Source organism: Corapipo altera, unplaced genomic scaffold (genome assembly GCF_003945725.1).
Source record: "Corapipo altera isolate COAL_440 unplaced genomic scaffold, ASM394572v1 301, whole genome shotgun sequence".
In the NCBI taxonomy this organism is placed as follows: Eukaryota; Metazoa; Chordata; class Aves; order Passeriformes; family Pipridae; genus Corapipo; species Corapipo altera.
Genome location: NW_020884926.1, coordinates 1,649,591 through 1,671,022, shown reverse-complemented (window position 1 = coordinate 1,671,022; position 21,432 = coordinate 1,649,591). Strand labels below are relative to the sequence as shown.

Below are 21,432 nucleotides of genomic sequence, written 5' to 3'. Positions count from 1 at the left end.
ACAACAAAGCATTCTGGTGGGTTTGCAGAACCTCCCAATCAGGCATAAAACTGCTTAGTGACCTCTTTGTGTTTGGGATCTGAACACCAGGAACAGGGATCACTGAACAACCTGAGATGTTCTGATGAGCAAGAACCCTGGAAGAGCCATCAGATGCTGAGACAACAAAGTCATAACTCACCTGAGAGCTGAGACCTGTATGTGCAGGCACATAAAAACGTGAGGCTTTTTAATTTCAGGTTTATTTTTTGATTTCAGCTCCTCCTCTTCTGCCAGCTCCAGCCACGGGACCTCCGCCGTGCTCAGCAGCAGCACTGACTTCCCAAAATGTCCCAGCCCTGCTCAGGAACCTCAGCTGGAGGCAGGGAAATGCACTTCCCAGCTCAGATCTTTGTGGACTGGGGGATGTTACGTTTGGGATTGACTGGAAAGGTGCCTAAACTAATAGAACGCCCCAAAATTCCCAACTTTGAGGGAACAGGGATTTAATCCCATGTTTTAAGCCCACTACAATTTGACAATCATTCAGCACCAAATTTCTTTCCTTCTGAGTAGGCACAGGGGTGTAGCTCATAAGAAACTACTATCAAGTAAATTTAATAGAAAATCAAATACTTTAATGAAATCAGGGAGCATGAGAGAGTAACAGCTCAGATATACCACTAGAACTGATACTACTGGGCTGTGGGGGTCTGCTAATTTGCTTTTAAACGCTCTGTTCTCCAACAAGCATGCAGATTGACAAACTACTAATTCTTCAGAGTGTCAAAGATCCTGAGTAAAGAATTTCAAACCACTCAAAATGTATATATAGGAAATGTCTTATGAGCTGGTGGCCTGCACACAGCATTGCACAGATAAAAATATACTACTCTCAATGCACAGAGCTAAATACTTTCACATTTATCAGAATTTTCTACACAAGGGTTTTTTTATAGAATTCAAGTTTTGAATTTTCTGTATATATCTTCACCTGTATTAAACAAATGCTTATTTACAATTGTGGATAAAGTGTAAAGGCTAGTAAGGCCATATTTCCATATTGTACTGTAACACTGCAAAATATATATACACATAGAACCTAATATAGGCAACAGGGCTAGAAAAGTCACCCCCATCTGTACAACACCAGAGTCAGTATGAAAAGACAGCTTTGTTAGCACCAGAGCCACTCCCAAGGGTTAGGAACTGCCTGGGGGCCCTTCCAGTTCCACAGGGCACAGCATTCCAAGGGCTGAGCCACAGGGAAATGGAAGTCCCAGACGGGAGGCTACGGGATGGGAACCACTAAAAGAGCAGGACGGGTGACGCTCCAGCACGACACAGTCACCGGGACATCTCTCCCTTTGGATTCAGGCAGGAGCAGGGAGCTCCAGCAGGATGGAGCTTAGGGAGCGAGGTGGTTTTAAGCCCAAGGCCGCAGGAGCAGGGGGTGCCCTCAGCGGCGGTGCCGGCTGTGCCCGGGGTGCTCGCGCTCGTAGCGGTGCCCGGCGCGCTCGTAGGAGCGGGAGCGCTCGTGCCGGTGGTTCCTGTAGTAGTGGCTCTTCTTCTTGTACTTCCCGGAGTGGTCGGAGCGCTCCCGGGAGCGGCTGCGGGAGCGGGACGAGCTCCGGCTGCGGGATTTGCGGGGTTTGTGTGTGGAGTATTTGTAGTCTTTGGATTTCTTGTAGCTCCTCACCTTGGAGCCTTTGTAGCCCGAGCTGTGGTTGAACTGGCGCGGGGGGGAGTCGCTGCGGCTGCGGGAGCGGCTGTGGGATTTGGAGCCGCTGGAGGTGGAGTAACTCTCGCTTTTCCTAGGAAAAAAAAGAGGAGAGAAAACACGATTTTCTTTAACTGTGACATCTTCATTCTGCGCTCTGTTGTTCTGTACAGCTGTATTTTCCACACACACAACCGCCCACAAACAGATCTGAACAAGTTCACAGAAAGCAGAAGTTAATCCGAAACTTTACGCCAAACACTGTGTCCTAAAACATCTGCTTACTGGAGAAATTTTTAGGAACTTGCATCCCTTCCTCCAGCTTCAGTTACAGTGACACTGCCACCAAAACGCCCCAGTTTGGAGTTTAGTCTGGAGTTTAACTGGCAGCACACACTGCTGTGTCACTTCACAGCCTCTTGGGGACAAACCACTGTGAAATCCCAGCCTGGGAGGGTGTCCCAGCACAGCCCCCCCGTGCAGCAGCACCCACCTGTGCTTAGGGGATGCAGATCTCGAGGCTGATCTGGAGTAACTCTGATCTCTGCTCCCACTCCGACTTCTGCTCTCTCTCCCTTTCTGGACACTGCAAGAGACAATCAACACTCAGTTATTTTGCTTAAAGTACTCGTGGGAAGAAATAAGCTGCTTCCTTATGAGGCCTTACCCATTTACTGGGCTATTGGAGCTCGTTCTTTTGGCTCCCTCTGTTTTCCTTTTAGCATTCTTCATTGCCTGGACAGGTAGTGGGGAAGGTTTATTTCCTTTAACCTCCTTTGGAGACTCTGGAAAAACAAGCCTTTGTTACCTATTTTGCAAGTATGGGAAGTACCTGAAAGGACTGAAGGCTCCCCTCGCCCCATCTCACCACCTCTGCAAGGATCAGAATTGTACAGCTGTATTTTTCACACACACAACCACCCACAAACAGATCTGAACAAGTTCGCAGACAGCAGAAATTAATCTGAAACGTTTTGCCAAATGTTTCACCCAAGGAGTGAACTGGAGGCAGAACAGCAACTTCCTTTTCTTGCCAGTTATTCAGTATCACTTTAAAGGTAAACTGAGGGGAGATGATGGTAAATGTTACCTTCTAGGCAAGACTGGCACCAGACTGGAAACTTTCAACCAAGAAGTGCAGGAAAATATTCCCCACCAGTCACCCCAAAATGTTACTCCTGCCAGAGCTCCTAACACACCTCTGCTTTAATACTGCTTTAGCATAACATGCTAGTTGCAAGTATTTATTGCCAAAACCACATAAAAACAAGCCCCTGCACTATATGAGTTTAAACTAGTCTTAATTTTAGACTAATTTGATTTTAGCTTTTATCTGATTCAAGAAATCACAAAGTTGCAATGCTATTCAAACTCTGCCAGTTGAACAGTAGCTAGAAGCCAGCTTGAAAAAAAAAATCCCCAACCAACCCCAAACCACACTTGTAAATGCATCCCAAAGGGGTAAATACACATGAAAGATGAGAGTGTTATTAAAACCAAGTTATCCACTATTTACCATTTTTCGGGGCAGGGGAAAATCCTGATGTATTATCCAAACTCGGGACTCCCTCAGGTACCAGACCTTTAGCTTGTGCTTTTGCCTCTTCAATAGCTAATTTCTTCTTTTCTATTTTACTTTCCAGATCAGACAAATCCACCTGTGGACACAGGAGCACTGCTGGTGACAACAGTTAGTGAACTGACCTTCCTGCTTGCTCGCTCACAGGGACAGCAACTATTCCTTGTTCCCTTCATGTTCCCTTCCCAAAACCAGCCTTGGTTTCAAACAGGACAAGTGTTTGTTTGTTTGGTTTTTTTTAAGTGAGGGCTCCCAGCATGCAAGAGAAACAAACCTTTTTCCTTGTGTAGAGCTGCAAAATTTTCAAGCAGATTTCTTGGATTTCTTCCTCCGTCGCTCCGAACAGTAAAAACCAGTGCGGGCGATTGGGAAGAGGGATCTGAAAGGGAGAGACAGAGACACCCTCAGCTTTCTGCTCCTGTGAGGAGGCTTAAACCCCCCCCTCCCAAATCCATGGAAAACCCTGGCTCACCTCCAGAGTCCTGGCTGCCAGGTAAATGCATGCACAGGCAATGCTTTCTGGCTGGAACCTCACAAAGACATCTGTTCTCAGGCTGTCGTTCATGTAGTTCCTGGAAGACACGAGAGCAGAAGGTTGCAAGGAACTGCAAAGCTCTTTGGGGTGGTTTTTGTTTTGTTTTGTTGTTTTATTTCTTTTGGTTTTACTTCTATGAGGGCTATTTCTTTCTGCATTCAGTTACTAGACTTCGACATTACAGTCCTGTAACTCTATAAAGAGAAGTTGAATGATTTTTTTTTTTAATTTTTTTTTTTTTTTTTAAACTTGGAAAAAAAGAAAAACTAAAGTAAATCCCTCAAGGGTAGGGATGTGTGACAGGAATTAAGCCTGACTGACTGCTGAAAATTCAGCTGTGAGGAGAGAACCAATTTGAACTTCACTTTTCCTGCTGGATCTCTACTGGCCTGCTCTCATGCAATAGACAAGTTATTTTTCATCAGGACAACATACAATATGGTCTGGAGTACTCAGTTATAGAATTTTAGGTTCACATGTTTCCCTGCAATAGGGCAGAACCAGATGTCTGGCAAAAGCTGCAGCTCCTTCAGTAGCTGTCCCAGGAAAGTGCAGTCCTCTTCAGCACATGACAACTCCCACTGGGATTTAAGGGGTCCATTTCCTTCAGAAGTAGGATTTTTCCATCCAGAACAGAATTCTTTTTTGATGCAAAAATCAGCCATAGAAGAAATCAGGTTGTTTGGGAACGTCAGTTCAGGATAACAGTCAGTTTTCAGGGAGATCTCCTCTTTGGCACATGAAATAAGGTTTCCAAATTGTCCCATTTCAGTAAGGTTGCTTAAAATGAATATTCACAGAATGAGAAAACTGTAAAATATTGCACATATTCCAGTCAGTACACTTAAGAATTATCCTGCTAAATCTTAAATACACAAAGTAACTTCCTCTGAATCTCTCAGCTGATGTGCTTTAAGAGATCTAGTATTTGAGCACTTATATCAAGCAAAATATCAGATGGAGAAAAACTAAAACCAGACACAGTAAAAGTCCTCAAAATATTATGCTTTAAAGTAGTAATTAACCCTGTGGGTACCCAGTATACAAGGATTCACTGACCCCCAAGACATCCAAAGCAGAGACCACAGGCCAGACATCTGCAATCAGTTTACAAGGGCAGACAAAGGAACTTGAATCCCAAGAGTATCCAACTCCCACTTGTCCTACATTCCTGTTTACACAAAGAACAACTGCTACCCCAGAGAAGCAACACTACCCATCAGCTCATCTTTCTGGGAAAAAAAGAACTTCAAAACCTACTTTTCTTGTCCCACTACAAAGAGAGCACAAACCTTTTGGTCAAAAAAAAAAAAAAAAAAAAAAAAAAGAGATAAAGTGGAACTTCAGCTGGAAGTCACACAGCCTTTTTTCTAATGTGCCAAATTGAAAGATGTGCCTGCTCCAGGTTTGGCCTCTGCACATCTTCCCTGTGGGCTCAGAATCAGACACGTGGGGAAATGAATCCTTGTCACAATATTTTAAGAAAAAGGGAATGCTGTAAAAAAATGCACATTTCAAAAACCAACTATACTGGATACCCACCAGTTTGCAAGTACTGGAAGCAACCAACATGAGCACAGAGATGTGTTATTGTAACATCTGACCCATTTCTCTAGCAGGGTAACTCCCTCCCTCCTCCTCCCCTCCTCCTCCTCCTCCCATTACAAGCAGATAACTGGCAGTGATCAGTCCATACCTCACATTCCAGTACTCCATGCAATGGTACTGGGAAGTCAGGAAGTGTCTCTAAGTGTTACATTTGTCTCCACGCTTCAAACATGTACTCAAATGTTTTCTGACTAGTTTACAAATGCAAACTACTCCTATTTTTTGCGTTAATCCATCCCTTTAAGACTTAAAACCCCGCCTTAAATTTGCTTTATCACTTAAAGAACACATCACATTACGAGATAAGAACATTAAAACCCTTTCGTAACTTCAACAGTCAGGTTATAAAATATACAAACAGTCAAAAATGCACGATAAAAAAAATAAAAGTATAAGCACAAGAAGCAGTTGGCCAGTTACTCTACTATCATGTATATACCACCTGTCTAGAGCCAGCCTTCTCTTTGGAGAGCTTTGGGTTGACTGAAGACGGCAGCTATCCCTGCACCATGGGCAGCAGAGGAGAAGTCTTAGTCACTTACCCTCAGAGGCTACCCTTTGATTAAAAGAGTACAGAAAAGAAAAGTCAAAACTGGTTCTCTACACACAGGTCACAGTACCAGACAGTTCAGTCAGCAGAAATATGGTCTTTGGATTCACTAACAAGGGTTTTTACACCACGCTATTGTTAAAAAGCATTATGGTTTCAAAGCCTTTATTTATTTGTTAAAAAGTTTTCACACCTGCAATTTTACAGAAGCTTCCCACCCCCAAGCAAATATTTATTGTAATGAGAGCAATAAGGCAGAGGACATTTCTTGGCAAACAAGAATCCAGTCTATCCATCTATCCAGTCTCAGAAGCTGACAACTTGCATTATCCACATAAATAGAAATGTGTCTGTGCTGAGGTTTTGATACACCTGTAATCGAGCTCAAGCCCTGGGAAAAGCCATTTCCCAGCACTGGAAACAGACTTGAACTACACATGAACAACAAAAACCCAAGGAAACACTAAAACCCACCCCAACATTTTCCCTTCAGCTGAAAAGTGGAAGCAGAGAGGAGGGAAGTGAGAAGTCAGGGTGGAAAGCTACCTTACCATTAAAACAGTGCCTCTGACTTAAGAGGCCGATCAACATTTGGGAAGTAGTTTGGGGCACGCCAAGGACAGTGGATCTGTCTGGTGTGGCCCCAAGCACTCCTGAGCAATGCTGCCCAGTGCCTCAAGTGACATATTTCTGCTACTGCCCCTTCTGGTCTCTTAGAACAAGGAAAATCAACTTACCATGAGGTCTGGACCAGGTGTTGGTTACGTTCACATTCTAATACCTGAAGGTACATAACGATTATCTGGAAGATATGGGTTATTGAGTTATTAACGAGCATCTGGAGAGCCACCAACTCATTTCAGAGGGACATCCATGAGGCATCTGTCAGCCTCTTTCAAGTCCTACAACACTCCACATGAAGTGTTTGCACCATCCCCAGTGTTTATCCACACAGCTCTGGCCTTCCTAGCTCTCCACGTTCCGAGCCCATCCATCCTCCTCCTGAGCCAGGTGGTCTTGTCTTCACCTGGATGCCACCTAAGGATGTTCTCCTACAAACCTCAGGGCTCCTTTTAGCTGCAACTTGGGAGGAAACACTGCTGCCTGCACTGGGCAGTGAGGGAAGTGTGTGCAGAGAACAGATCTAACACACTGGGTGTCACTGGGCTGCTCAGTTCTAAGGGCTTTTCCTTTGAAAGGAAAATGAGGCTGCAGAGAAAAGGACTAAAGGCAAAGGTCACACCAATGAACAAACAAGTGCAGCTGCCCTCCAGGGTGGGTGACACGAGGGAATTCTGGATGTCAGGTAGGTTCAAAAAGAAGACTTTCAACAGCAACTTTTGGAGGAAAGAGGAAGATCCCAAGTTCTGCTGGCACAGAAGTCAGAAGTTCTTTTACCACAGTTATAATACTAATGGTAAAAAAGCACCATCTTAATACCTGCAGGAATTGTACCTGTCTAGTATCACCCTAGTCTAATATTTGATACTTCAATACTGAGAATAGTCTCATTTCTAACCAAGCCCTTCACACCTGAGTGTAACTTTCAGAACACAGAACCCACTAACCAGCTCAGATGGCTTTAATACCTCAGCATGTTTCCACAAGGAGAGATCGTGACAACTCCAAGTCCCCAAATTCCTTTTCTCCTCAAGAATCTATGTTACAGTGACATTTTCTAACACCAAAGCTACCTACTCATCCAATTTGACTTCAAGGGATACTGAGCACCTGCATCCACCTCGTCGTCATTCAGCAGTGATACAAGACCAATTAGTAAGAGTCTCTTAAATGAGAAAGAAAACATCAGGATGGTAAGAAACTAATCTTTCTGAATTAACTGAAGTTATCATGTACAATCCACGCAGTCAGGCAGCCTCCTCAAAGCATTACAGCACATGAAACACTGGTTATGAAGTGAACTTAGGCACTACAAACCTTATGAGGGTGCTTCACATGAACACAAAATCCCAACTCCTTCAACACTCTTCTTTCTGCCTTAATTATTTGATTCTTCAAGTTCACATATTCTTGATCCAGTATTAGAGGCACAGGTTTTCTGCAAGACAAGGTCACATTCTGGAGATCATCTTAACCTCAGAGAGGGCTCATAGGCAGGCTGTGTTTGTGTAAAAATAAGAGGTATCAGAATTTATAACACTAAAAACAAATGAGTGAATAAAATGTGTCAACTCCCCTTCATGAGATCTCTTCGAGATGCTCCCTGATTTATAAATCAGGGAATTATGAAGTTTAATTATTAAAATACAACACAAATACTTGATATTATTGCAGAGTCTCAGCTTACTTTTTCTCCCTCAGGTGTCTGAGGCGATGGAACACATTTATCACATCCCGTATCCGTCTCGGGGCTTCCTCAATTTTGGATGCCAGATGAACACAGGCCATGGACACATGCTGAAATACAAATATATAATGTATTTCACATAACATATTGTATCATATAATATCAGTTCCAGCTCAGGAACTGATCTCTTCCAACAGCTGAAGGAGGGACAACAAGAGAAAACTGTGCTAAAACAAAGAAATACAAAACATTTGACAAAAATCATTATTATGTAGCTTTGTAAAATTATGTTGTTCTCTAAGTATAACCTCCAGGCCAGCCACTAACACTGGCCACATCTCAGATGACAACTTGCCAAAAGAGTTCAAAGATTAAAAGGTGTATATGGCTCTGTGTATACAAATAACACACGTTATTTAATGTTCCCTTACCTCCATGGAATGCTTCACAAAAGACTTGGTATAAAAAAAACGCTGGAATAGCACCTGTCCTGTAGCCATAGCCACCTAAAACAGAAAAAGAGATACCCACAACAGGCATGAACAAAACAAGCAGTTCCAATGAGGAATTTCTACAGATTTGGGACCCAGAAGCCTGGGTAAGCATAGGAGTAAATTCAGTGGTATCTAAGGAAAATCAGAACTGCTACTTAAGTTATCAAGACCATACTCTAAACCAAATTCATACATTAAATCGCAAATTTTAGAAAGTATGAAAATATGCTCCAAGTTAATTGAATAAATAGTGATTTAAAGGGGAAAAAAAGTCCCAAAACTCAATAAAACTGAAAGTTATGAGGATATACCGGAAAAACTTTGATTCTGGGGCGTGGAAAGAGAAATGGAAACTAATAACAAATTGATTTGCATATATTTGAGTAGCTGAGGCCTGGTAGCTGGGAAACGCCTGGAAAGTTTTAACGCTCAGAGAGCAACGAGGCCGTTTGGGCCCGAAGTTCTCCAGGGGAACAAAAGCCTCCCGAGGTCACGACTCAAAAGAAATCCGTCTTTGCACAATCCCCGATCACAGCAGAGGCGGCGGGGGCGGCGCAGGAAAGGCGCTGACATCACCCGCTTCCTGCGCTCCGCGGCCGGGCCAGGCCCCGAGCGACCCCCGAGCGGTCCCTGAGCGACCCCCGAGCGGTCCCTGAGCGACCCCCGCCACCCTGGGCGGCCCCGCGGCCTCCTCGGCCTGGAACCGAGACAACGGGCCCAGGGACAAAGGAGAGCCCAGCCGGGCCAGGCCCGCTCCCAGAGCCTCCCCACCCGCGGCCCAGCCCCACCTGCGGCAGCCGCAGCAGGATCCCGGCCGCCTGGATGAGCTCGCAGCCGGTGACGCGCAGCTCGGTCTCAGTGTCCGGGTCCAGGCCGCTGCTCATGGACGGCGTGAAGCGCAGCGTGTGCTCGGGCAGGAGGCAGTTCTCCAGCGTGATCAGCACACCCGAGTACAGCCGGTCGCCGATCAGCACCGCGCCGGGGCCCGGCGCCGGGGTGGGAGCCGCGCCGGCCGCCTGAGGGCCCGCGGGGCCGCCGCTGCCGCCGCCTCCCGCACCACCCGCCGTCGCCGCCGCCATTTTGTGCCGCCGCCTCGCTGGCTCCGCGCTCCTTCTCCTTCTGCTTCCCCCCCGCGTCCGCCCGCGCTGATTGGTGGAGAGCGGCGCGGGGCCGCCCGCTGATTGGCGGAGCGGACGTGACGTCAGACGCCGCCCGGGGCCGCGCGCGGCGCGGTGACGCAGCTCTCGGGAATCCGAGCAGGGCGGGGGGGGCGGTGCCCTCAGAGCTGGGGCGGGCCCGGTCGCTGTTTGCGCACAGCGGTTACCGGAAAGATGTGTTTATTCAGTCAAAATGTTAAGTCAATTAAGTTAAAAGAACAGACTGTGTGTGCCCGTGTGTCCTTAGCGCGGCGGCCGTCGCGATTCGTGTGTGCGAGGGTCGACGTCCCGTCCCCGCCCTTCTTCCCCCCACCCCAGGCTGGGTTTTCCCCGTGCAGCACCAGAACTCACTACACACACAAAAAACCCCAAAACATACTATTTTTCCCAGCAATAGTTGCCAACCCCCCCCTATTTTATTAAGTTCTTCTATGACCTTGTGTCCTTAACACAGCAGCCACTGGGTTCCATGTGCGAGGGTCGCTGGGGCTGGATTTTCCCCATAGAGAGCCAGAACTCATCAAATTATTTCCCCACATTATTTCCTCATAGCAGTTAACAAACAAAAAGGCCTTGATTAAGTCCTTAAAAGAACAGACTATGTGTGTCCTTGTGTCCTCAACACACAGGGTCCACATGCGAAGGTCGATATCCTCTGTGCCTCTGGGCTGGGTTTTCCCCTGTGCAGCGCCAGAATTCAACACTCATATTGTTTTTTCCATTAGCCAATTACCAAAAAAAAATCCCTATATTAAGTCCTTAAAAGAACAGACTGTATGTGTCCTTGTGTCCTTAACACACTGGCCACTGAGGTCCACGTGTAAGGGTGAACATACTCCCCCACCCCGGCTGGGTTTTTGCTGTGCAGCACCAGAATTCACCACACAAATGAGTTTTTTTCCAAAGTTACCGAAAAAATATCTTTATTAAGTTATTAAGAGAACAGGCTATGTGTGTCCTTGTATGGCCTGACTGCTAATGTTGAACGGTGCTTTTAATTTAACAGGTTTCAGTGACAACAACACAGGAAAAAGCCACCAAGGTGAAGCTTCACACCCAGACCCACCTCATCCTGCTGGAACCATCCTTAGAGGATATTGTCCCATATTTTCCATCTTAGCAGCAGTCACAGAGCAGGTTTACTTTGCAATCCCATCCCTGTTTATAACACATATATACAGACTCTTTGATATCAGTAGTGGTGGCGCACAATCCGTGAAAATATCCCTTCTGGTTCTTTTCCATCTCCCAGGGCAGCCAGGAATCCTTCTTGTCTCCTCCTCTGGGCTAAAGCAGCCAGGGACTTGAAGGTCTTTGGCTCATAAATAGCCAGATCAGCGAGCACTTTCCTATTCAGCTCCACCTGGGACTAAATGCAAGAAAATTTGTTGGTTAAGTCCTGTAATTTTTAGGATCAACACTGCAATGCTTAATCACACTTTATTAAGTATTAAATATAATAAACACTCTTTATTGTTTATATAAACACTCTTCATTAAATTTCATTAAACACTCTCAATGTTAATACCTGAGGTCTTAAGGCAAATTACCTTTTTTCTACCCTGTATAATTCTGGAATTGTTAAAGACTGTCACACATGACTACTTGTCCATGGGTATCTCATTAAGCCACTGTGTAAAACCTGCTTCTTAAGTTTTTCTGGTAGAAACCAAGAGCTGAAGAAGAATCTCTTATTTTGCTCCAGGCCATGTGTTCCAGGTTAACCCATGGCATTTGTTTCAGCTCAAACAAATTAAAACCAGTATCAACAAACGAAAACCTACTAAAATTAAAACCAACAGTCTCAACACATTAAAAGCTGTATCAACAAATTAAAACCAAATCCCAGAATGTTTAAGAACAGGGACAATGGCACCAGCTCTCTGCACTGTCCATGCTCAGCAATGCACAAAGTCAGTGAAGAGAATAGAGATTTCTTAGGGTGGGGTTTTTTTCTATTCCAAGCTTTGTATTTTAAAACTTCTTCTGAATTTCTTCAAGTAAAAGGAAAGCAAGTTGTCACTTAATGCCCACAAGAGCAACAGTGTAAGAGCATTTTACAAGTCTCATTCTTAAGATGCTCATTAAGAGTTTTGGGGACAGGACAAGGTGTAGAACCACAATGTTCACCAGGATGAAAGGGGATGATGCATGTAAGGAAGAGAAACAGATTTAGGGCAGAACTTAATTCCTGAAGTGAATGAAACTGCTTTCACAAGCAGAAGGCCTTTCATCACTAGAATTAATACGTAATTATTCTACAAGCCCCATCCTTACCTTAACCAGGTTGCTTATGAAGACTGGGTACTTCAAACCATGTTCAAGGGAAGCTGCTCCAATCCTTGTGATCCAGAGCTGAAAGGGTAAAAATGAACATCTTGAGTGATAAAATACTTTAATAGTAATCCTTTTGCCACACTGGTCTGCTCACACTAAATACAACATTTTCATAGAATCACAGAATATCCTGAGCTGGAAGGGGCACACGAAGATCATCCAGTCCAACTCCTGGCCCTGCACAGACAACCCAACAATCCCACCTTGTTGCTCAGAGTGTTGTCACACTCCTGGAGCTCTGGCAGCTTTGGTGCTGTGCCCAGTGCCCTCGGGAGCCTGTTCAGTGCCCAACCACCCTCTGGGGGAAGAACCTTTTCTTGAGATCCAACCTAACCTTGCCCTGACACAGCTCCAGTCGTTTCCTCAGGTCCTGCCACTGGTCACCAGAGACCCACAGCCTCCTCAGTGCACCACATACACATATTAACTTCTGAACGAGCCATTCCAGCCCACATAGGGACTGAGAATCCTTACTTTGAACACATATTTTTCACTGACTGCTTTTGGGGGAACCCCCCCAGTAAGGAAGACGGTAGTTTCACTTCTGCCTTTCTCCCATTTTCATGTTCACACCCAAGGTGTTGCTCTTTACCTCTCTCAGGAATCTCTTCTTCTCTGCCCTGGCCTTGGTGGACTTCACGAACGCCCTGCGAACGCTCCTCACTGCCAGCTTGTAGCAGCGGTTCTTCCTCCCACGAAAATGCTGGAACAAAAGCAGGATGTTCTCATTATGTTTAAGGCTGTCAAACCCTCCAGTAACACCAGTATAAGCTCACGGACATTTCACAGCTCTCCACAGCAAGGATCACTGAACACTTCACTTCAGCTGGCGTGTAATGAAAATATTCTTTCCTTGGTTTATAGCATGGGAAATGTAAGGTTGAAAAGTTGGAGCAGGCTAGAAAATGTTGGTCTGGCATGGAGCCAAAACCAGACCTTACTTTGGGCTGTGGTTCCAGGAGGCAATCACAAAATCATCGTCAGTGCTTTCACCCAACCCTAAACTTGCACACTCATTCTCTTTCCTGAGCTGCCCCTTCACTGTGTTTGTGTGAAGAGGAGCCTCAGATATATCAAAAAGTCACTCAAACAGAAAGTATAACAAAAGGAGTTTACTGGAGGTACCACTGACACCCACCTAAAGTGATGCAGGAGGAAGCAGGCAGAAATAACTACCACTGGTACTGTGGGCAGCTCAGGTGCTACAAAACCAAGACACTCCCACTTCCTTCAACATTTTCTACCTCAATATTACAGCAAGATGTACTACACCTCCCAGGATGCCCTTGAGAGAGGTTCAATAGCCTGAACTTTAGTTGAAGTCACATTGTGCAGCAGCCTCTTTCCCCTTTCAAAAAGCAGCTCCTTTGCCCAGTTAAAAAAAAAAAATCAACAAAAAAAGCCACAATCAACACCGGCCTACAGCACAGTGGATTTGCAGACTGATCTTGTCACAGTGCTTTTATTTCTTCCTTCTTCTCAGGATTCTTGCTGTTGCTCGTGCCCACGCACACACGTGTTGTGCTGCAGCACAAGTACCAGATGCGCTTATGGATTTAACCAAACAGAGATCAATTTACACACCTAGAACACGTTAAATCGGTGTGAGTCAATCACAGAACGGTTTGGGTGAGAACAGGCCTCGAAGTGTGTCACGGGCAGGGACACCTTCCACCAGCCCAGGCTGCTCCAAGCCCGCTCCATCCCGGCCTTGGACACTCCCAGGGATGGAGCAGCCGCAGCTTCGGGAGTGCCGCAGGGACCCCACACGTGGCTCGGCAGTGCCGGGGGAGGGCTGGGACACCCGGGGGGCTCGGGGAGGGGGGCACAGGGCGGTGTGGCCGGGCTGGGAGGGCGGCTGAGGGCCCGCACTCACCCGCGCGTACTTGAGCACCTCCTGCTTCCTCCAGAAGCGGTCGGTGAGGCGGCTGCGGATCCACCGCGCCGCGCTCAGCACCACCATGGCTGCGGCGGAGCCTTCCGGGGCGGGCTCGGCGCCGGCCCTGCCCCTCAGCCGGCCCTGCCCCTCAGCCGGCCCCGAGCCTTCCCCGGCCCTGCCCTCGGTCCCTCTGCCCTGCCCTCGGTCCGTCTGCCGATCGCTCCCCGCTCCTTCCCCCGGTGCTCCCCCCTGCCCTTTCCCGGTCCTTCTTCCAGCCCTTCCTCTGGTCCTTCCCCGCCTTCCCCCTGATCCTTCCCCGATCCTTTTCCCAGTCCTGTCTCCGGTCCTTCCCGGCTCTTCCCCGATCCTTCCCCGATCCTTCTCCTAGTCCTGTCTCCGGTCCTTCCCGGCTCTTCCCCCGGACCTTCTCTCGGTCCTTTCCCTGACCCTTCCCCAGTCCTTCCCCCGGCTTTTCCCCTCGCCCTTCCTCTGATCCTTGTACCGATCCTTCCCTCCGTCTTTCTCCTGGTCCTTTCCCCGATTCTTTTCCCGGTCCTTCTCCTGGCCCTTCCTCCGATCCTTGCCCCGATCCTTCCCTCCGTCTTTCTCCTGGTCCTTCCCCCGATCCTTTTCCCAGCCCTTTTCCCGGTCCTTCCCCGGCCTTTCTGCCCTCCCCGGCTCCCGGCCCCGCTCCCCGCGCCTTTCCTTGTCCACTCTCAGAGCATCCCAGGATCACTGAGGCTGGAAAAGCCCTCCCAGCCCATGGATCCCCCGTTGTGCCCGATGCCCACCTTGTCCCCCAGCCCACAGCACTGAGTGCCACGTCCAGTCCTTCCTTGGACACCTCCAGGGATGGGGACTCCAAACCTCCCTGGGCAGCCCCTTCCAAGGCCTGACCACCCTTTCTGTGATGAAATTCTCCCTGATGTCCAACTTAAACCTCCCCTGGCGCTGTTTAAGGCTCTGTCCTCTCATTTCTGTGCTTCTGGGCTTTGTAACTCCAACAGGTGCCCAAGCCAGCAACGCTAAAGCACCGTGCAAAGATTTGGTGTTCTTTGCAGTGACTGGGACGATTCCAACCTGGGTAGAACCGTCCCGTGTGTAAGAGATTGCGAGACATAAAATAAAAATTTATGAGCTGTAGCAAACCACAAGATGGTGCTGCCAGAAAATTATTCCTTAGGAGCAGCAGTCCTTGGCGTCAGAGAACTAATGAATTTGTCTGATCCTCTTTAATCAGTACCAGTTCCAGCATTTCAAAGCAATGATGCTCCTGGTAGGAATTGCTCCATCATCCAGATATCTTTCCCATTTCTGGGCAGGTGCTTATTAAGGAAGTGGAAATTTCACAGAATTTGAGGCTTGGGCAATCTCTCTTACTATCACTGGGATTTGTTTAACACAATATCAGAAGAATCATTAGAATCTGCATGTGTTGAATTTTTTTTTTCTCCAAAGGAAAATAAATTTACAGACCTCCCACAGGCTAAAATGCGTTTTCATTACAGCAAAAGAACTCTGGAAAGTTTCACTGGATTTAGCAGAGCTTTTTAGAATTTATGGCATTTTTATGACTAGTTAAGGAGCTTTGTGCTGTACTACCCCACTGTGCCCTCTCCAGATGGTAAAAGCAGCTGTAGGATTTTGAGTTGCCCAGCACCAAGCTCATCTTTCCATGGTTTAAGCCTAACCTCAATTATTCTTCCCATAGTTTTGTGTTGGGTTCTTTGTGTGACTTGTCCTTTTTCCTCTTAGAAGGCATAAATCAAGCTCAAAAAATATTACATCTTTAAATCAGCAGCTTTCAGATGGCAGAGCAAATACTGGGACTCTTTCACTGCCTCCGTGCCACTTGTCACATTTATTACACCCAACACCATCTGGTTTCCTGCACAGATTCAGGCTTTATTAACACTGTCTCTCAGCACTGAAGGCAGGCTGGATTCAGCAGTTATTTCCCTCTGGATGTCTGGACAGACCTGTGAAGAAATTTCACATTTTGCAGCTTGAGTGGCCTGCAACCTCCCCTGGGAGCCATGTGAAGGAACATGATGAAAATGGACTTTTCGTGCTCTGATGTCTGTTTTAAAGGTTGTTTTTCTCTGTGTTTTTCAATATCTCTCTCTCTTATTACCATGGCTGTATCTAAAAGGCTACATAAACACGCAGATGCCACTGTAATTCTTAAATAAAATTGATCATATGAGGCAGATTGAATAACTGATAATTGCTGTGCCTTCACTACAAGAATATCAATATGTTCTGTGATCAGTAACAGTGATGACTGCAGGGGACAGATGATTTCTGAGGTATACAGTGATTGTTATCAATTTCTCTGAGATTTTTTAATCTAGAGAGGAATTTTAGAAAATGAATCAGAGGCAGAATAATTGAGGTTGGAGAGGGACCATCTTTCCCTGGGGATGGATGGTTCGAGTGTGGCTCTTGGGTGCTGAGTGCTCAATCACATCCCTGGTGAGACAGATGTGAAGGATTGGCCAGCACAGAGAGCAGTTTCTGAGCCTGTTCTGTAAACAAAGCAGTGTTGCAAAGCTGAGAGCTGGCTCAGAAGGGACGACACTGCCTGGGTTTGAGTGTCTGTGAGCGCAGACAGCTGAGAGCAGTGACACCACACACCGCTCCCATCTCCACTCCCAGGTCTGTACCGTGTGGGCAAGGACTCCAGAGAGGGGAGAAACAGTTCCTGCTCTTTGTCTTCACTGGTCATCTCGTTTGGGTGAGGCTTGAGCAGGAATATTTACATGGTTACAGGGTGAAGAGCATGGAAAAATGGTTTGAAGACTAGGAAATATCTGTCAGTGCCTAAGCCTGATATTCCTAAGAACCAGCAGTGCTCAAAGGTGGAGGAGGAGGACACTAAAGCCAGTCACCTTCTGGAACTGAACAGCTGAGACAGTAACTGTTTGGGACCTCTTGGGATCATAATCCTGGGAAGAACAACAGCAAATTCAGTAGAACTCTGGATTCTAAACAAAGATAATAACTACTGCCAAACTTCCAGCAGCCAGATCTACTTGGAACTGAGGTTGGGACACTGCTGGGAAACCACCTCAAGAAAACAACCTGTACTGGCGAGGTCCTGAGGAAGCAGGTGGCAAAGAAAAGAAGGAAGGAAAGACACCTTTCCTTCCTTGCTTCATAATGATCTCTGGTTAAGGGTTCTTGTCCACGTGTGGAAGAGGCAGAAAAAGCCTTTGCAAATTGCTTCCAAAAGCAAAGAAATCATTTTGGATAAGAGCGTGGGCTGACTGATCTCCTTGAAGAATGTCTGCCCAGGACACCGAGGACTTTGGAGCAGAAAACCTCTCAGAAAAGTCTCGGATGATCCCTGGCCTCCCACCCTATGACATGGATGACCAGCTCCTGCCCAGGGAGCAACGCAATCCCTGGTGCTGCCTGGCGTGGACCCTGGTCATAGGCACCATGAACTCCTTGGTCTTTCTCATTAATTTGCTCCTGATGTTCGTTATTTTCACCGTTGTGCTGCTCCCCACCATCGTGGTGGTTTATTTTGGCTTCCAGTGCCACTCCCAGGTAAGAAAGCCTCGCTCCCTCTGGCTGCTCCCAGCCACTTTAGGGCCACCCCTGAGGGTTTATTTGAGCAGTGGCTGTAAAGGTAAGGTGAGACTCCCCAAGCTTTGGCTTTGTTTTCATAAGGGGTGTGTGCCTGGACAGATTTTTTTCCTAAGGGGGGTATGTGTAGAATCTGGGCTGACAAGAACAGGTACTGTGGGAAATGGCAGCTTGATTGGGCAATAAAGTTGTATCCCCATGGAAATACCAAGCAGCAGTGCCAGCTGAGGTGAACACACTCCCCAGCTTGATTTTGATTAAAATGCTGTTTGCATTTTAATGTCACAACATTTCTCTCTTGTCTGTGACTGAGAGCTGCCAACCTGAACTCCTCTGTAACTCACAGTCCTGCCTGGGCTCTGGAAGGGTTTGCTGCTTTCTGTTTAAGTAAGATAGAATTAATAAAGTCTGACAGAATATTTAATCCCCTTCTCATGCCAGTCTAACACTCAGATGTGTTCCTAAATATGCTGTGCAGCTTCTCACACCAAAAATGAGCCCTTTCTGCCCATAAAGGCTCTGGCTGTGTGCGTGGCTCTTCCAGTTGTTTGCTGTCCTCTGGATTGCATTATTCCCTTACAAATTTCTTCTTGGTATATTCCTATAAATACTTTTAGGATCACTTGAGGAAACATGGAGGTGAAAAAGCAGTTCTCCTGCTTCCCTTGCAGGCATTAACTGTTAGGCCAGCTCAATATGACTGTTTCATAAGTCAGAATTTATTGGCGTCAAATTGGACTGAAAATGGGAAAAAGAAAAAAAAAAAGATGAGAACTGGCTCCCAGAATTGTCCCTTCCAGCTTCCCTCACCTTGGAAAACCTCAAGTTCTCCTTTGCAGGCACAGCCAAAGGCTTTCAGGAGATGCAAAAGGTTTTTGAGTGCAGCCAAACAGACAGAAGTAAAAGCCCCTGTGTTGCTGGAAGCCACAAGGAGTCTTTTAACACAGACTTTTCTTTAATACAGTCATAGCAAGGGATTGTGGCAATTGGCTTCACAAGAGCAGTCCTTTCGTCTTTGGGCCTTTCAATGCCTTCCTGGTAGCCAGAGGCTGATTTCTGCACTGCAGGTCCATTAGATGGATTTATTGTTGGTTTTTTTGCAGTATGATGGGTTGTGTTTCTTTTACTGCTGAAAGGACAGGGAAAAAGGAAAGAAGTCTGGGGACGTGGGGGCTGCCTGCAACCTTTGTTAATGCACAACAACTGAGTGCTCAGCTCGGCTCTGCTGCTGCCAGCACGAAAGGAGGGCTTTAAATAACACTCAGCGAGGCCCAGTTGGTCTTTGCTTTGAAGCAAATGGAGTGAATGGTCTTTCCTGGCAGGTTTTTCAGTGCCAAGAGATGCTCAGAGGCAGAAACGAGTCCAGTGTGTACAGAGGACAGAACACAAAGGGTCTGTTCCAGGGCAGGGGTCTGGAGGGTCTCCAGCCAGCAAGCAGCTATGGAATGACCAAGCTCTGTCTGCAGGATCTCACATCTTGCTGTGTTTTTATTTACTCTGTTGTAATTTCCACACACATGGATGTAGCACCAGGAGGCCTTTTGCTGCCCATCAAATGCTATTTGATGATTTAATAAAGATTAGTGTTTCCTGCTTCAGGATCAGTGTGCAGTGTCCTTGTCCCACAGCGATGCTGGAATAATTGCAATCTTGATTAAGATGTGATGTCATCACCTAGTGCAGCCTGAAGTGTGCTGAGCTCAGCTCAGAGAGAGGGAAGAGGTGTTTTTGTGTGAAAGCACCGGGAATTCAAGGGTCCCCACCCACCACCAGCCCTGTGACAAGCTGTAGATGTGGCGATTAGGAGTGGATCTGGCAGTGAGTTAATGGTTGGACTGGATGATCTTGGAGGTGTTTTCCACTCTCAGTGGCTCTGTGGCTCTGTGTTTCTAAGCTCTGTCTCACTCTCCCCACAGGTCCTGCACTCATCTGCCCGCTACTGCAAGAGCATCCTGGATGACAACAGCTCTTCTGCCCTCATCATCCTGGGCTTTGTCATCATGTCCCCTCTCATCGTGGTGGCCATGGCCATCTACTGCAGCCTGGCCCGGCGCCTGCGGCTCTTCATGTGCTTCCAGCCCTACAGCCTGGCCGTGTACAAGGGGGGCAGGTGGTGCCGCTACGAGGGGGGAGGTCCCTGTGGCTGTGCCAGGGGCTGGAACACTCAGGTCAAGGCCTGGGTGTGAGTTGGCAGTGCCAGCACCGTCCTCTCCCCTCCCCGTCCCTCCTCATCCCCTCGCGGTCCCTCCCCGGGACTCTGTGGAGCTCCCGCGGAACATGAGCTGATGCTCAGCCGGGTCAGCTGGGGCTCCCTCGTGATTCCAGCGGTGTCTGAAGTGGTAGCACAGATCCCCTGTCAAACGGCATTGCCAAAAACTGCAGCTGAGGGACGGCACAATGGGGGTGAGAGGCAGGGGAGGGCAGGGCAGCTCCGTCCTGTCACATCCCCGCGGTCTCTGTAGCGGTGTTAGTGGGGTCTGTGTGCTGCTCATCACTGCAGGCTGTGTGTTCCCGCTGGATGCTGTTCCCCTGCCTCCCCAGTATAACCATTTTCAGTGTTCTGTAGAAATAAAGGAGATTCCAAATGCCCCGAGGGAGTTTCTCTCTGTTCTGTCTCAAGCCACGCTGTACCTGTTGTTCCACACCACAAGCACTCCAAGGTAAAAGGTAATTTTTCTTTTCCTTCTGAGGATTGGTTTTTCCAGTCTCCTTGCCCTGCATGGCCCTGGTACCACCCTGAGAAACAGCCAGGGGTGACTACAAGTGCAAGTGAATTGGAGAGGAAAAAAAAAAGGGAGAAAAATACTTGTCAGCTTCTGGCAGGGCTGAGGAAAAACAAGAAAGTTCTGTTCCATGGAAAGGGGATATCATGCTACAGGATAACAAGGTTTTGCCTGGGTGCAATGTCTGCTCACTGGGTACAGATATTTGATATGAGCTGCTGTTTCTTTTGCTCACCTGTTCAATCCAACTGCTTTTACAAGGAAAGGATTCTTCAGGCTGGCCGTGCTGCAAGCATTGTATTGAACCATCCCCATTGCTGTCCCTGCAAAGAAACTCAGAGTTATTCGCTACAGCCTTCCCAATAAAGCAAAAATCGATTTAATTTGGTATTTTATTTTACAGAAAAATTTAATAACAAAGGGGAAATGAATCTATCTGAAATCTCAGTAGCAGAACACACGTCTCAGGCTGTACCTCAGGGTGTCCTGGCACGGGCAGGGCCCACAACAAAGCATTCCCAGCAGTGCCGTAGCTCTGAGGTGATATTTAGGTTTGATCCTAAATTTCCTGTAGAGAGTACAGAGCCATCCTCAATATCCTCAGCCTTGGATCAAGTGCTGAGGGCAGCTGTGCCAGCCTGCTGTGTGCAGGGCTGATGTGCCAGGCAGGGACTGTGCCCACAGATGTGATGATGCCTCCTCTGCACTCCCACAGTCAGGGCTTTGTCCTGAGAGCTCCCACACCAGCCCAGAGCACAGCTCTGCTTAGCAAAGAGCTGCAAGAGGACAGAAATACATTTTAACTGGGTTTGTGTTTTTTTTTTAAGTCCAAACTATGTATGGATTTAATTTCCCTGTGACATCTCCATGCTCAAAGCCATGGCACTAACCTGGTACTGATGGACCTCAGAAGACACTAAAATGCATTTCCATCCAGCCTTTGGTCAGGTCTATGTTTATTTGTACTTT

General features: G+C 47.1%; 3 protein-coding genes across 5 annotated transcripts; 1 reads left to right on the top strand and 2 right to left on the bottom strand.

Annotated features, from left to right (window-relative positions):
• Positions 1 to 591: 591 nt before the first annotated feature.
• Positions 592 to 9,852, bottom strand: CCNL2 (cyclin L2). Of its 3 annotated transcripts, XM_027658014.1 has the most exons (11): positions 9,562 to 9,852; positions 8,711 to 8,785; positions 8,280 to 8,389; positions 7,910 to 8,030; positions 6,709 to 6,773; positions 3,751 to 3,850; positions 3,553 to 3,657; positions 3,216 to 3,357; positions 2,367 to 2,484; positions 2,193 to 2,285; positions 592 to 1,793 (listed from the first exon to the last, which is right to left on the bottom strand). In XM_027658014.1, the coding sequence occupies exons 1-11, from the start codon at positions 9,850 to 9,852 to the stop codon at positions 1,439 to 1,441; spliced, it is 1,575 nt and encodes a 524-aa protein (XP_027513815.1). In that variant the 3' UTR covers positions 592 to 1,438. The 3 variants fall into 3 exon arrangements, with proteins under 3 accessions (XP_027513815.1, XP_027513818.1, XP_027513819.1); XM_027658017.1 differs by lacking the exons at positions 7,910 to 8,030; positions 8,280 to 8,389; positions 8,711 to 8,785; positions 9,562 to 9,852 and adding an exon at positions 5,864 to 5,977 and having other exon boundaries at positions 6,709 to 6,821; XM_027658018.1 differs by lacking the exons at positions 6,709 to 6,773; positions 7,910 to 8,030; positions 8,280 to 8,389; positions 8,711 to 8,785; positions 9,562 to 9,852 and adding an exon at positions 4,249 to 4,356.
• Positions 9,853 to 10,819: 967 nt separating this feature from the next.
• On the bottom strand, positions 10,820 to 14,297 carry MRPL20 (mitochondrial ribosomal protein L20). The gene is made up of 4 exons (XM_027658284.1): positions 14,144 to 14,297; positions 12,860 to 12,970; positions 12,208 to 12,285; positions 10,820 to 11,299 (listed from the first exon to the last, which is right to left on the bottom strand). Exons 1-4 carry the CDS (start codon positions 14,228 to 14,230, stop codon positions 11,123 to 11,125), a joined length of 453 nt encoding a protein of 150 aa, XP_027514085.1. The 5' UTR covers positions 14,231 to 14,297; the 3' UTR covers positions 10,820 to 11,122.
• A 2,289-nt stretch (positions 14,298 to 16,586) lies between these two features.
• On the top strand, positions 16,587 to 20,330 carry TMEM88B (transmembrane protein 88B). The gene is made up of 2 exons (XM_027658185.1): positions 16,587 to 17,701; positions 19,657 to 20,330. Exons 1-2 carry the CDS (start codon positions 17,432 to 17,434, stop codon positions 19,924 to 19,926), a joined length of 540 nt encoding a protein of 179 aa, XP_027513986.1. The 5' UTR covers positions 16,587 to 17,431; the 3' UTR covers positions 19,927 to 20,330.
• The last annotated feature ends 1,102 nt before the right edge of the window (positions 20,331 to 21,432 follow it).

Bases quoted from the DNA above. Each gene is read 5' to 3' on its own strand.
- CCNL2 (XM_027658014.1), bottom strand. From the start codon at position 9,852: ATGGCGGCGGCGACGGCGGGTGGTGCGGGAGGCGGCGGCAGCGGCGGC. The intron at 8,390-8,710 runs GTAAGGGAACAT...TTTGTATTTCAG, and splicing joins TTGTGAAGCATTCCATGGAG to CATGTGTCCATGGCCTGTGT. The intron at 8,031-8,279 runs GTAAGCTGAGAC...CTTGTCTTGCAG, and splicing joins AGACACCTGAGGGAGAAAAA to AAAACCTGTGCCTCTAATAC.
- TMEM88B (XM_027658185.1), top strand. From the start codon at position 17,432: ATGTCTGCCCAGGACACCGAGGACTTTGGAGCAGAAAACCTCTCAGAA. The intron at 17,702-19,656 runs GTAAGAAAGCCT...CTCTCCCCACAG, and splicing joins GCTTCCAGTGCCACTCCCAG to GTCCTGCACTCATCTGCCCG.
- MRPL20 (XM_027658284.1), bottom strand. From the start codon at position 14,230: ATGGTGGTGCTGAGCGCGGCGCGGTGGATCCGCAGCCGCCTCACCGAC. The intron at 12,971-14,143 runs GTGAGTGCGGGC...CTTTTGTTCCAG, and splicing joins AGGTGCTCAAGTACGCGCGG to CATTTTCGTGGGAGGAAGAA. The intron at 12,286-12,859 runs GTAAAGAGCAAC...TTACCCTTTCAG, and splicing joins AGAAGAGATTCCTGAGAGAG to CTCTGGATCACAAGGATTGG.